At 43.5% G+C, this 14,723-nt stretch overlaps 1 protein-coding gene across 2 annotated transcripts in view; it reads right to left on the minus strand.

Annotated features, from left to right (window-relative positions):
- Window positions 1-14,723, minus strand: part of DGCR2 (DiGeorge syndrome critical region gene 2) — a 75,322-nt gene that overhangs the window by 14,741 nt on the left and 45,858 nt on the right. For both annotated transcript variants that reach the window (XM_054007024.1, XM_054007023.1), the window contains 2 exons: window positions 10,625-10,801; window positions 9,152-9,355 (listed from right to left, as the gene is read on the minus strand). In XM_054007024.1, the coding sequence (XP_053862999.1) occupies window positions 9,152-9,355; window positions 10,625-10,801 (381 nt within the window). The remainder of the gene's footprint in view (window positions 1-9,151; window positions 9,356-10,624; window positions 10,802-14,723) is intronic.

Genomic DNA, 14,723 nt, shown 5'->3' on the forward strand with positions numbered 1-14,723 from the left:
ATTGCTCTGCACAGCATGGCGGCATACGGCCCTGGTCTTTGCAGGCTTTCCCGGAGCATTCTCTCTTTCTCGCTGTCAGAGATCCTCATGAGGGTGATGTCGCTCATGATGACCTGCTTTGAATGAGGTAGGGGAATGTTAGTGTTGGGACTGCTTTGCCGTTCCTTTACAGAACTGTAACCGCTGGTTTGCAGCCACGCGGTGGAGGCGGGAGAGGGGCAGCCGAAAGGGATCGTTCCCGGGGACAGCCGCGAGGGTGTGGGACAGGAGCAGACTTCCTGCTTGCCGAATTGCTGGCAGCAGGGACCGACATTGATTTCAATGTGAAATGAGGCCATTGCTAATATTAAAGTTTTAAGCTGCCACAAGTCTACGGCTTACCATGTCTGCCTGCAACAGAAATTCCGTTCTCCTGAGAGGCTTCTCAAAGCCTGCTGTAGAAGACCCCAGGCACTGAATGCGAAGGCCGAGAATTCGACCTTGTGCTGAGTGCGCGTGTGATAGGTGCTGTGCGTGGTCTTGTTAACAGAGAAAGACTATGTTCTTTGTTCACAACTACATTTATCTTTCTGAGGAATTCACTCCCTTTTTCCCATTCCCACAGCCCCATCTGCGACTGTCTCACAACCTAGCCTGTCATCACACTCCCAGAGGCTAGCGCGGATTAGGCATAAGAAGAAGAGGACACGGGAGGACATGTTCTCGGAGCTTATAGCCTGCTCCAGAGCCCAGGCAGCACAGCAGACCCAGTGGCGGGAGAACTTGACCCGAATGCACCAAGCCAACATGGATCGGGAGGAGAGGTGGCGTCAGGAAGACCAGCAGGCGACTCAAACCCTGCTTGGACTAATGAGGGAGCAAACGGACACGCTCCGGCGCCTTGTGGATGTTCTGCAGGAACGGAGGCAGGAGGACAGAGCCCCGCTGCAGTCCATCTCTAACCGCCCTCCCCCGCCACCAAGTCCCATACTCCCCTCACCCAAAGTGCACAGAAGGAGAGGCGGCAGAGTCCCTGCTAACTCTCACTCCACCCCTGCAGAGAGCTCGAGCAGCAGAAGGCTCTCATTCCCCAAAATTTGACAAGTTCTTTCCTTCCCGCCTGACACAAGCCCCCGTCCAAGTTTCACTTTCCCAGTTCCATGTTTGGTTGATAATAAAAAATACGTTTCTGTTAACTACTGTTTCCATCATGTTCTTTTGGAGGAGGGGGGGATAGGGGGTTGGTAATTCGACAGGACAGTCACCTTTGGCAGGGTATATAGTCGGGGGCAGGCACAGCAGCAGGGCACATACATAGTGCAGTGATGCAGTGACTAGTTACCCTGGTTAGTCTGGGAGGTTGTTTTCATGTTATGTGGTGGGGGGTGGGTTGCTCTGTGACTTTGTGGCAGGGGAGGGCAGTTACAGATCTTAAGCGGCGGTCCTTAGGCAGGATCACAGAGCCACACAGCAGGGGATCTGTAACCGTCCTCCCCCTGCCACAAAGTCACATAGACCCCCCCATACACACAGTCCCTATCAGGAGGGGTGACAGGCTCCGTTGAAACAACCATCCCACCGCAGCGGAGCCTGTCAATCCTTGAGTTTAGAAGCTGCATTCGCGCCACTACAGTACACCCGCTCCGCACCACAGTCTGCGGCCCAGTTTTAAAAAATTCCCGCGAATACAGTATTAAAGAAAACGGTGTGCTTTAACAAAGTACAACTATTTTTATTTTGAAACGTGTGTTGGAAGTGGGGTGAAGGGGGTATGTAACTGGATAGGATAGTCAACATTAACTGGGCAAAGAAACGGGGGCAGGTTTAGCTTCTCAATACACAAACTTTAAAGTCACAGGTTACCCTGCTCACTCAGGAACTTTGCTTTCAAAGCCTTCCGGATGCACAGCGCTTCCCGCTGGTCTCTTCTAATCGCCCGGCTGTCTGGCTGTGAGTAATCAGCAGCCAGGCTATTTTCCTCAACCTCCCACCCCGCCATAAAGGTCTCCCCCTTGCTCTCACAGAGATTGTGGAGCACACAGCAAGCTGCAATAACAATGGGGATATTGGTTTCGCTGAGATCACAGCGAGTCAGTAAGCTTCTCCATCTCCCCTTGAGACGGCCAAAAGCACACTCCACCACCATTCTGCACTTGCTCAGCCGGTAGTTGAAGAGTTCTTTTTCAGTGTCCAGGGCGCCAGTATAGGGCTTCATGAGCCAGGGCATTAGCGGGTAGGCTGGGTCCCCGAGGATGACTATAGGCATCTCCACATCCCCAAGAGTTATTTTGTGGTCCGGGAAGTAAATACCTTGCTGCAGCCGTCTAAACAGACCAGAGTTCCTGAAAACACAAGCGTCATGAACCTTGCCCGGCCATTCCACGTAGATGTTGGTAAAACGTCCCCTGTGGTCCACCAGTGCTTGCAGCACCATGGAAAAGTAGCCCTTTCTGTTAATGTACTGGCTGGCCTGGTGTTCCGGTGCCAGGATAGGGATGTGAGTTCCATCTATGGCCCCACCGCAGTTTGGGAATCCCATCGCTGCGAAGCCATCTATGATCGCCTCCACGTTTCCCAGGGTGACTACCTTTGGCACAGTACATCAACGATTGCCTTGGCTACTTGCATCACAACAACCCCCACGGTAGATTTGCCCACCCCAAACTGGTTCGCGACTGACCGGTAGCTGTCTGGCGTTGCAAGCTTCCACAGGGCTATGGCCACTCGCTTCTGGACAGTCAGGGCTGCTCGCATCCGGGTGTCATTGCGCTTCAGGGCAGGGGACAGCAACTCACAAAGTTCCAGGAAAGTTCCCTTCCGCATGCGAAAGTTTCGCAGCCACTGGGATTCATCCCAGACCTGCAGCACTATGCGGTCCCACCACTCAGTGCTTGTTTCCCGTGCCCAGAATCTCCTTTCCACGGCATCAACATGACCCATTGCGACCGTGATGTTCTCGGCGCTGGGTCCCCTGCTTTCTGAGAGGTCTGTGCTACTCTCAGACTTCAGGCCATCACCGCGTTGACGTAGCCTCCTCGCCTGACTTTTCTGCATCTGCCTCAGGGAAAGGTGTATGATAAGTTGCGAGGCGTTGAGAGCGGCCACAACTGCAGTGATGGTTGCAGCAGGCTCCATGCTCGCAGTGCTGTGGCGTCCGCGCTGTCACTGACTAGAAAAGTGCGCGAACTGATTTCCCGCCGGCGCTTTCAGGGAGGGAGGGCGGGAGTGATGGACGGATGACGACAGTTACCCAAAAGCACCCTGGACACATTTTTTTTACCCAGAAGGCATTTGCGGCTCCACCCAGAATTCCAATGGGCAGCGGGGACTCCGGGAACTGTGGGATAGCTGACCACAGTGCACCACTTCCAATGTCGACGCTTTCCCCGTTAGTGTGGACTCACAAAGTCGAATTACTGTCCTTAGTGTGGACACACACGTTCGACTTTGCAATATCGATTCCAAAAATTCGATTTAAGTAAAATCGAACTACTCTCGTAGTGTAGACAAGGCCTAGTTTAGTCACCTAATATCTGTAAAACCTCAGAGGGGAAAATTGACATGCTTCATTTTGAAATGTCAGTGTTGAACACCACCAGCGCAGACTTCATTATGAACTAAGTTTTACAGCTGCTTAATGAATCTCTTCCCCAACAATTAAGTTACTTAATAAAACAAAACTAGCTTCTCAGACAAGAATACAATGCTATTTCTAAGGTGTCTTCAGTTTCACTAGAGAATGAAGCGTCTTAAGACAGGGAGTACAGAGAGGTAAAATATACTCTTCAAAAATTGCATGAATGAAATAGTTAAAATCCACAGCATAAACAAGGATTAAAGAACACCGCAACTAGGTTATCCCAGGTCATCTCAATTCTGTCTGTTGGCCGATGTTGCAGTAAAATAGTTTAAGATAAGAATTTGGTGCTAGGGTATAGGCAAATCTTAACACTGCTGATAATAGGAGGAGAAAAGCTGTCATTCCCCCCACCCCTTCCTAGTGCAAGTTTAAGCTTAACTTTCATACTGAATGTGACTGAAAACAGGAAGCAGCTAGCAGCTTTTAATCATGAACATAACTTACAGATCAGTCTTATGATAAGCATGGCTTCCGGACAGATTTGTAGTCGATAAGCACTTGCTAGGTTTCTGTTGCCACACACTCAGTAGAAGGGTTTGGGGGTGGGTTTTTTTTGGGGGTGGGGTGGGGGTGGAGGGAAGAGAAGAATCTCCACACATGCCGTATGGTAGGGTGTTCTGAAACACAACCACATCTTTTGTAACCTGAAATATAATTAGGTGATTTTATTATGCAGAAAAATGTCAAATAAAAAAAATTGTTTTTTGAATAAGCCCCTTTTAAAGGGAAACCAAGACTTAAATTCACATCCCAACTTACAAGTAATACAGTGTAGAATGAACTTCAATTTGTACGTCTCAAGAACAAAAAAAAAAAACAACCAGCTTTCAAATATCTGTTCAAGTGATCAGTATGTTGCATGTGTACTGAGTGATTACTGAAGCTCTTCTGCACAATTTATAACTACTTCTTGAATTATACCTACATATAGGTAGCTAATACCTGGAACACAAAGCCATAATCATCCAATAACTCCCTTGAGAAAACAGAATCAATAGATTCTTAGACAAATGCAAGCAAGAAAACTTAGATCAATTTCTCCTGGACCATCCTGTAAAATCATAACTCACAGTACACAGTATTTGTACCAACACAAAGTCTGATGTACCTTAATACCAAGTGAACATTAGTCCTTTCTCCCCCCCCCCCCCCCCCCCAAAAAAAAAAACCAAACACATTCTGGTATGAGTGCTCTAGGGCAAAGGTTTCTCTTGTGCCAGTTAGGTAATGTGGCAGAGAAAAATAAGCTTCAGTGAGGTAGGGATTATCAGTGAAAGAAAGGAACCTGCTTCCAAACAATTCTAGCGGAGGTGGTCCCAGGTACCCCAGGTATAGATTTCCTATCTCGTGCTTTTAGATGGCCAAAGCCCCTTAAAACAATTGAGGCAAAAGGAATTGGCCATGCTGGGTTAAACTGTGTCTCCACAGAGACTGCACCTTCTCATTTTGGCTGTAACCCTGGTTAGAGAGAGTTCTGGATCTTAGCCAGTCTGTATACCTATTTGCATAGTAGTTAATGCACGAGAGGCCATGGGCACTGAAGCTTCAGTTAGACACTGTGCAAAAGTGCAATACCAGTCTGACATCAGGAAGAAACTTATAGAAAATCTTTCTAAGTGACTTAAAAAAAAATCCTATGTTGTCAGTCCGCCTAGTCTTTGAGAACTCCAAATACTCTGTTACCTAGAGAACTATTCCACCTAATGAAGATGAAACAAGTTGGGAATCTGACCTGGCAAGCACCTTACATAGCATGGGATGTCAAATTGCATAGAGTGCTCTCTCTCCACTTGCTGGTTTGAATGAAGTATATCCAAATGACTGGGCTGGTACAGAAGAATAAAAAGAACAGTGAGGACATTTGCTTTTTTAAATAACTGAATCTAATAAAATCATCAGATTATTTGCACCAAATTCTGTACAGTGATGAACAGCACCATCTACTGGCTAGCACACACTAAAAAAGAAAATGAGTTCTAGTCCAGGCTGCCTTGTTCAAAGCTATTGTTCTGATTGAATTTTGATAAACAGTAGCATCATGCTATTCTCAACGAAAACCAGGGGAAACTGACGAGTGAATAGGTTTGTTAAAAATAAACTCAGTCTTTACTTAACATTACTGAAAAAAAACAAAACCAAGCTCAAAAGCTTCTGTTTGCTGTCTGAACCAAGGTATACTGGAATTGCCATACCAGATCACACTAGTGGTCTATCTGGTCCAACATTCAGGGTCTAGAAGTGGCTAGTACTTAGATGCTTCAGAGGAAAGTGCAAGAATTTCTGTAATGGACAATTATGAAAACCTGTCCATAGAAGAAGGTTTTTTCCCCTAATCTGCAGCAGTTGCTGGCCTGCTTGAAGGAAGAGTTTCTCTCTTTATAGTTTAGCAATTCCCTTTTATCCACCAGACCAGGGGTTCTCAAACTGGGGGTCGGGACCCCTCAGGGGGTCACAAGGTTATTACAGGGGGGGTCGCGAGCTGTCAGCCTCCACCCCAAGCCCCACTTTGCTCCAACATTTAGAATAGTGTTAAATATATATATAAAAAAGTGTTTTTAATGTATAAGGGGGGGGGGGGGTGTCGCACTCAGAGGCTTGCTATGTGAAAGGGGTCACCAGTACAAAAGTTTGAGAGCCACTGCACTAGATGATGACATGCTCAGGAGTTCTGGACTGGAGATTATTTTTCTTTATAGATACCCTGCTGATTTACCGTATCTAGATCAGTGGCTCAACCTTTCCAGACTACTGTACCCCTTTCAGGAGTCAAGTTTCACCACACTTAAAAATTATTTGCTTACAAAATCAGCCTTAAAAATTCAAGTGTCATAACACAAGATTACTGAAAAATTGCTTACTTTCCTCATTTTTAGCGCATTATAAAATAAATCAATTGGAATATTAATATTGAATTTACATTTTAGCATATAGTAACTAGTGCAGTATAAACATGTCATTGTCCATAGGAAATTTTGACTTCGCTAGTGCTCTTTATGTAGCCTGTTGTAAAACTAGGCAAATATCTAGATGAGCTGATGGACCCCCTGGAAGACTTCTGCATACCCTGGCTGAGAACCACGGATCTAAATTTCTAAAATTTTCAACCAATTCACTCAGTACTGAAATAAGAATTCACTGGTTTATAATTCTCAAAATCCTTGCAACACTTATGGCAAAATGCCCTTCCATTGCTAGGCATTCTAGGTCACCTATTTCTGCTTCTAAGCTTCTTGCATTGGTATACAGGCACATACAGGTTTATTTATCAGGTTTAAATTTGCCTCATAGTAGACATCATGGGTATTTTGGCCCTGAACCGTACCACAGATTTCAACCTGTCCCTTCTCCATTTCAGTAGTAATTTCTGTCCTATCTTTCACTACCATCTACAGATACTCCTTTATGTTTTTATGGAGTTCTTGGTGTTCCCAACATTCCTAGTAGATATTACTGGGACCTGAATGCTCCTCAGACCCTGTGGATCAGTTCCCTATCTTCCAGTTTAGGAACATCAAACACTTGCCAATTTTCTGTGCTGTTTTCACTTTGATTCTGTGGGAAACACATCTCTTGTTGTTAGCTTTCCTCTACCCCAAAAGTTCATCAGTGCCATATAAACTTAAACCTCTTTATATCACCTAACACTGAGGCTTTGAATTTCCTCATCTAGCTGGTCCTGCGCAAGGAACCAAAAGCATTTGAACCTATAGACTTTCCTAATCTGAATTAAGGTGCTGGGACTTCTCTTCTATCCCCCCAAGTCAATGGTGGTAATACGTACCATGATAGGCCCCTGACCACCACTCACTAGAACTCTGTCTACATGTTTTGAGAGACTGACCACATACACGTGGCAGGCAAGGCACCAAATGATTTTCATTGTCACCATCTTCTTGGGTATCAATATTCCCAATACCAAGAACTTTCCACCATATGGTAAGAATGACACACACCACTGACACCCCTTTCTATCCTGAAACACCAACCACCACCAAAAAGCCTTTGAAACAAATCAACTTAAGAACAAAAATAATAGAAGTACATGAATAAGATTATAGACACCAGAGAAAAGGAGACGTACCCAGGACTCCAGCATAACATTAACTGTAACAACTCTGAACAGTCGTGTTATCCATCTGTGTATCCAACCCTTTTTTGAAGCTTGCTATGTTTTTACCCTCAGTGACATCCTGGAGCAATGAATTCCACAGCCTAATTACATGTTGTGTCAAAACCTTACAAGTTTTGAATCTGCTGCCTTTCAATGTCATTGAATATCCCCAACTCTGGAGAACTGATGAACATAGAAAGAAGAGGCTTCTTATGAGCTCATCTCCAGACTGAAATATTTGTCTATACTGAGCAACTTGTGTCTCTAATACCCTGGAACCAACACAGCTCCAACACTGCAAATGCACTGAGCACGAACATTCAAAGTTACAAATACAATTAAGATACATTAAAATACACTCTGGGGATTAGGCACAGCAGCTAATATAAAGAACAGGCTCAAAACTGCAGAATGTTTTGCCCTCATTTATCCATAGATAGCCAGCAGGTACCATCAGGACACTTGGGAGGGAGGGGGCAGACAGATAGGCCCCTACTCAGTCCCACCAGCAGCAGGCTTTTAGACACTGTTGGCCAGTCTAAGCTCTTGGGTTACACCTCCAGACTGAACCTAAAGCTATTCCTGTGGGGTAAATGAGGAGAAAGGAGGGCACTCTGTGTCAGCAACATCAGAGGCACCTGGAAAGAGGAGAGGGAGCACTGTGTACCACAAGTTTAATAAAAGGCTACTTTCTACCAATACAGATTCAAATACTTTTATTAATCTGTTCCTGGCAAGATCACCTTAACATTAATGTTTCTGTCAAGGACATACCAAGCCCCACCAAGATGAAGAGCAATATCTTGGTTCTCCTCAGTTTTCTGTGTGCCACCCTCACAAGGCCCCTGCAAGTCTCCTCATCCCTTCCTTCATGCCAGAGTCCCACATTGTCACTCCTCACACAAGGGTCTGTGCTCTCCACCCATCTCCAGATGCCCCCCTCCCCACTTCAGGCCCTGCTTCCAATCCTCCCAGCCCCCCTGCATTTCCTTGAGGGTCCCAGATTTGCTGCCCACCAGTCACCAAGTCCACCCCCTTCCATATCCCTGCTTCCCCAGAAGATCCCCAGCAGTACCATTTCCCTACTTCCTCCCTCCACCACCTGTACTCCCCACTCCACCCAAGTCAAGCTGCTGCCTCTGACCTGTATCTGGATGTAGCAGGGGGCCACAGGAGACATTCTTCTGCCTGCAGCACCAGGCAGAGTGGGAGCCTACTTTTCCTGTCAGTTAGGCTTTTCCAGTGTTCCTTAATTTGGTGCAAATTTGGAGGTTTGTGCCCACTGATACCTAGAACCTTCCCTGGAATGTGGTAATTGATGGGAAATAGCATTCCAAAGTTATCATGTTACAAAGACGCCATCCAGTTGAGCGTTAGATCTCATTTCACTCAGCCGAAAATATGCAATTTAAAACATTTACCTGGGTCTAAACATGTAAATTTGCAACACTCCTTTGGGTCTTTGCGATACTGCTGACAACCCTGGGGCCGTTCACACAGGGCTGCCACACACATCTCCGGTTCCCCATTGTGACAGGTACAGCTCAAACAGGGGTCATCCCCTTTTGGGGTGAAATAGTAGCCTTCATCAACAATGTTGTCTTTGATATCAACACAGGTCTGGCCTGGAACAGAAATGTGTATCAATACCTCACCAAAAGAAATAGTTTGTGCAGCTCTTCCTGCTAGAGTAACAGGCACCTAACTCAACCTGTATGTAAAACTGCTTAAAAATAAGCAAAAGCTGGAAATGAAAAGACAAGTACAAACTGGATTGTTTACATTAAAAGAACTGTGAAAAGCAATCCTCAAGGGTTATGGTAATACCATGGGCTGGCATGACAAAGCTGAAAGATTCTAGACATGCAAGGTTGTTTTGGGTTTTTTTTTTTAAATTGAAGGCAAATGTTAATAGGACGTAGTTGCTAATCTTTTAGACATTTCTTATCTGAGGGTCATTGAAAGAAACAGCAGTGCAAGTGGACTTCTGCTCCTGCCATCTCCTAGGACCCATAAATGCCACTTTGCTGTACTGATCCTGAAAGATGCCTTAATTAGACCAAGTCAGAGAGAGGAAACCAGAATTTAGCCAAAGCTGGTGGAGGTGGTAATACTGTCTGACCACCTAGGATGTAAGTCTTCAATTTCTGCTGTCATTCCTTCCCTTATGTATTATTTTTCTCCCCCATCATCTCTCTCTCTCCTCTTTCCTGTCTCTCTTCCTGCCTTCTGTCTATTAACAGTCTGCTTAGCTGGACAAGACAACTCCAGTCATTGAAACACTGTGCTTATAACTAGTGACCAGAAAGGCAAGCTAAAAACAATGCCTTAAACTGTCAGATGCTAGAAGTTTGGCAGGTCTCAGGAGTAGCAGTCAAGACCATGTGCTGTGTCTGCAATTTCTCAGCACCTAGAGTGCAAGCAGCAGAAAGCACCAGAGATAGAAGTTATTTTTCTCCTCCCTTTCTGTGAGAGTTAATCTTATCCTGTTTCCTTTATAACAAAGTCAGACTTCAACAACAGCTCAAAATGATCTAAACTTTCTCCCAAAAAGGGCCACTAATACCATCCATCTTCAATACCATCAGAAAAGATTGTGAAGCAGGGGCATCCTTCTAAAGAGACGACTTTATACAGCTTGAGAGGGAATAAGAAAGTCTTACTTCTTCACATTCAAATGCTTTAATCGTTTTTTCTACAACTGGCAACCAATGGTGTTAATTCTCCACTTAAACAGGCAACTAATTCAGAGAACTTTTGCAGCTGTTTGAAATTCATTGGTGCAGGACAAGAGGCCCGAAGGACAAAACAGACTTCTACTCAGAGCTCTGCATGTTTATAAGTCATCTGCACAAACATTTGTATCCGATTATCTGCACTGTATTACAACTTACTCCTTTTGCAGAGGAACGAAGATTTCTCATAGCAGTTTTCAGCGTACCAGCTGTGTAAACCATGGTGCCGAAGGGTGGGTAAATGGAAACATTGAAGCTGGGCACAAAGAACGTTTTCATTTTCAGACATAGCCGTACCAAAGATAGGATCCGGAGGCAAGAATACTTCTGAGGAACCTAGGGTGAGAATTTATTATTGGTGTGAGCAGCCTGCAGGTTTATGAAGCTTTAGAAAAGCTCTCTAGAGTGTCATTTACTCCGTGCACAGCCAACTTCTAGTACAAGGCTACTATCCTTTAATTTTAGCAATGCTCCTTGAGGTGGAAGGGAGTTGGGAGGAACAGGAAGACAAGTTGCTGTCTCTTAAGATAAAAGGTGTTTGGTAAGAGGAAAGGCTGCCATAGCTACACTTTAAGGTGCCAAAATGTCATTTTATATACCCTTGTAATCTTATTCTTAACATGGACAGATCCTGATCCCACTGCAGCTGCTTTGCTCCAGCCCACCCTGCAATGCTGGTTTGGTTATTTGAGGATTCCATCATGCTGTAATGGCCGTCTGGAGTCATTAACCAGCATCTTTATTTCTCCCACCCGCAGCAACTCTGATGGTTTCCAACAGCCAGGCCTGAGGATCTAAGCCTATGTTTTTCATGCTAATGTTTTCACAAGGTAATCTCATTTTCCCACATTTGTGTATGTCTTGGGGCACAAGGGGCAGCTGTGGATTAGCGGATTGAGCACAATGCATGGAGTCAACATTCCTGGACTCTATTTTGCAATGCCACTGACTGCAAGAGACGACATAATTCAAGGTCTTTGTGCCACAGCTACCCTGCCTGTAAAATGGGGATTACACTTACCCATCTATACTAATCCCTTTCAAAAACTATGAAAAAATTGCTGTGAGTGCAAACCGTTTAAATAATATACTAATTAGGGCTGTCAATTAATCACAGTTAACTCACGCAATTAACTCAAAATAACTGCAATTAAAAAAAATAATCGCAGTTTTAATCGCACTGTTAAATAATTGAATATCAACTAAAATTTATTAAATATATTTGGGATGTTTTTCTACATTTTCATATATATTGTATTCTGTGTTGTAATTGAAATCAAAGCGTATATTTTTATTACAATTACTTGCACTGTAAAAATGATAGAAATAATATTTTTCAATTCACATCATACAAGTACTATAGTGCAATCTTTGTCATGAAAGTGCAACTTTAAAACGTAGATTTTTGTGTTACATAACTGCACTCGAAAACAAAACAATGTAAAACTTCAGTGCCTATAAGTCCACTCAGTCCTATTTCTTGTTCAGCATAACCTTGCTAAACTGTTTAACCAACACACAGGTAGAAATCAACAAATGAAGGCAAGGAAAAAAAACAAATTGGTAAAAAAAATGTAGTTACACAGTAACTACAATTGGGTAAACAAATTGTGTTAGTACCCGTCATAATTTGGGCTACTGACACTGCATCCTAACTAAGACAAATGTTATTCAAAACAATCTTGCTCAGTGTCTGAATACCAATACTACATCTTAACACTGCAATATTTGATAAATTGGTTACTGTCCATTCAGTAGGTTATCTGGAAGACAGCATCCATAAAAAACAACTGGATCTACATCAACAACTGGTGTATCACAGAGCAGTTCAACCAATGGAACAGAGAAGCTAGCCACTTCTGTTTCCTGGCCAGTAAAGCTTACCAGAGGGTGACAACCAGCAGTAAGGGTAATCTATAACATGGATGGGCAGTACTGGGTAGTAACTAGTTACAGTATATTTATATATAAAGGCCTCAGTGGTAGTGTCACTACTCCAAATTTCTGTTTTACTTCTCATATACATAGAACACATTATCACAATCCCTATCCCAGTATTTCAAAACACTCAGCCTACTACTAACAACACCACAAATGGTAACTGTAATTGCCCTAATAAAAGTGGGTTGCTATCTGCAGTACCACAAGGGCCAAAATACACAGATTGAAAAAGAATTGTTATGCTTAAATATAAAGTGCTGTTATATGTATGTATACATACTATACATATATGCCATATCCATATTATTCATAGAGAGAGAGAGCGAGCAAGCGCGAGCGCCCCTCTAAGGCTCAATCATAATACTACATTCCTCAGTCATGGTCCCGGGCCTAACATTCCCAGGCCCACCATAAGGGACTAAAAGTTATTAAACAATAAAATCTGTCCATCAGTCGTACGAGGGAATGTGCAGACTAAGGACAGATGGGGCATAAGTGTATGGATGGTAAAATGAAGTGACCACATAACCCAGTGGGCTAAACACGGTTATCTTTAGTCCATGCATTATGCTTTTCTGGGACGATGGGTAAACTCCCTCCCCATAAAAAGACAAATAGCGGGGGAATGTAGTAAGATGAGGCCCTGAAACAAACCCTTGGTATCAGAGGCCCAGTATAAGGCCTGAACTGAAGTAATGGTCAAGACATTGCTAACAAAGCAAAGTTAGGCTGTGAGCCAGAGGCCGGCCCTGCTCACAGAAGTTGGCAAGAGCATATACACATGTAAGTACTAATAAGATGAACGTATGCCAGGATGGCACCCACACAGATAACAAGGAACAGGCAGACCCAGTCTAAAGACAGTATGAAAGGACAACACGATGAATAGACAATATGATGAATAGACTTATTTGTTCGAACCAATCCGCACCATGAGAAAGGCAACACCGTAATGCATAGAGGGGCTGTACCTCAGTGCATTCAATGATGCAAAACCTGTTTGTACCGGTGTATAAGAATGCTTCCCTGAGTGGACGTCTTTGTCTGGCCTAGGGGGCAATGGCAAATCCCACCACTGACTGAGCTGATTGTCAGGGGGCACGTCTTCGGAGTATGTCCTGTAGAGTCTGCAGGAAACTATTACTGTGCTTCGTTTGACAATAAACCTGGCCGGGTGCCTTCGTACCTTATTGGAGTCTGTGGTCATTGAGCGGTTAACTCAAGATCTGCTGTGCCAGTGATCTGTGCAGAGCTGGGAGAGAGACACACGCACGCAGCCAACTGTTATCTTTGTACTGAGCAGAGCACCACACTGGTGGCGTCTGACGACAGCATGAAAGGACATACTAATTTTTAATGCATCTAGCATGTCAATATCTTGCGACACTGACTACAACAGTGCCATGCGAATACCTGTTCTCACTTTCAGGTGACACTGTAAACAAGAAGCCGGCAGCATTATCTCCCGCAAATGTAAAAACTTGTTTGTCTGAGCGATTGGCTGAACAAAAAGTAAGACTGAGTGGACTTGTAGACTAAAAATTTTACACTTTTATTTTTGAATGCATTTTTTTTGTTTGTTTTTTACATAATTCTACATTTGTGAAGTTCAACTTTCATGATAAAGAGATTGCACTACAGTACTAGTATTTTTCAATTCACCTAATACAATTTTTTTTTTACAGTGCAAATACTTGTAACCAAAAATAAATATAAAGTGAGCATTGTACACTTTGTATTCTGTGTTGTAATTGAAATAAATATATTTGAAAATGTAGAAAACGTCCAAAATATTTAAATAAAATGGTATTCTATTATTGTTTAACAGTGCAATTAATCGCGATTTATTTTTTTAATCGCTTGACAGCCCTAATACGAATATAAATCACCTTTGTTAAACTCAGATTTGCTATCAGCAATACTAAACTACTAATCTGTTCAACTCTGGAGAGATTCAGTATAATTGAAATATAGAACACACTGATTAAATGTGATTCATGACACAATCCAAAGAACATGAATGTTCCATATGGGCAACTTCTCTAATTTATACATTTTAATGACAAGCGAAAGTGATACAGATAATGTAGCTGGAGATTAGAGGAGCCAAGTGTGTGTTTTGTAATAGGTTTGAAAATTTTGACCCTAAGTGCCTAAAGTTAAGGTGTCTAAATTAATATTTAGACAATCAAGCCTAAGTGGCCTGATATTCAAAGTTGAGGGGCACTTGGACCCTTCCATTGACTTCCAGGGTCAGCAGCTGTGAAAAAAAATTAGATCAGTGCATATGGATTTAGGAGCCCAACATTAGGTACCC

Source organism: Malaclemys terrapin, chromosome 16 (genome assembly GCF_027887155.1).
Source record: "Malaclemys terrapin pileata isolate rMalTer1 chromosome 16, rMalTer1.hap1, whole genome shotgun sequence".
Classification (NCBI taxonomy): Eukaryota; Metazoa; Chordata; order Testudines; family Emydidae; genus Malaclemys; species Malaclemys terrapin.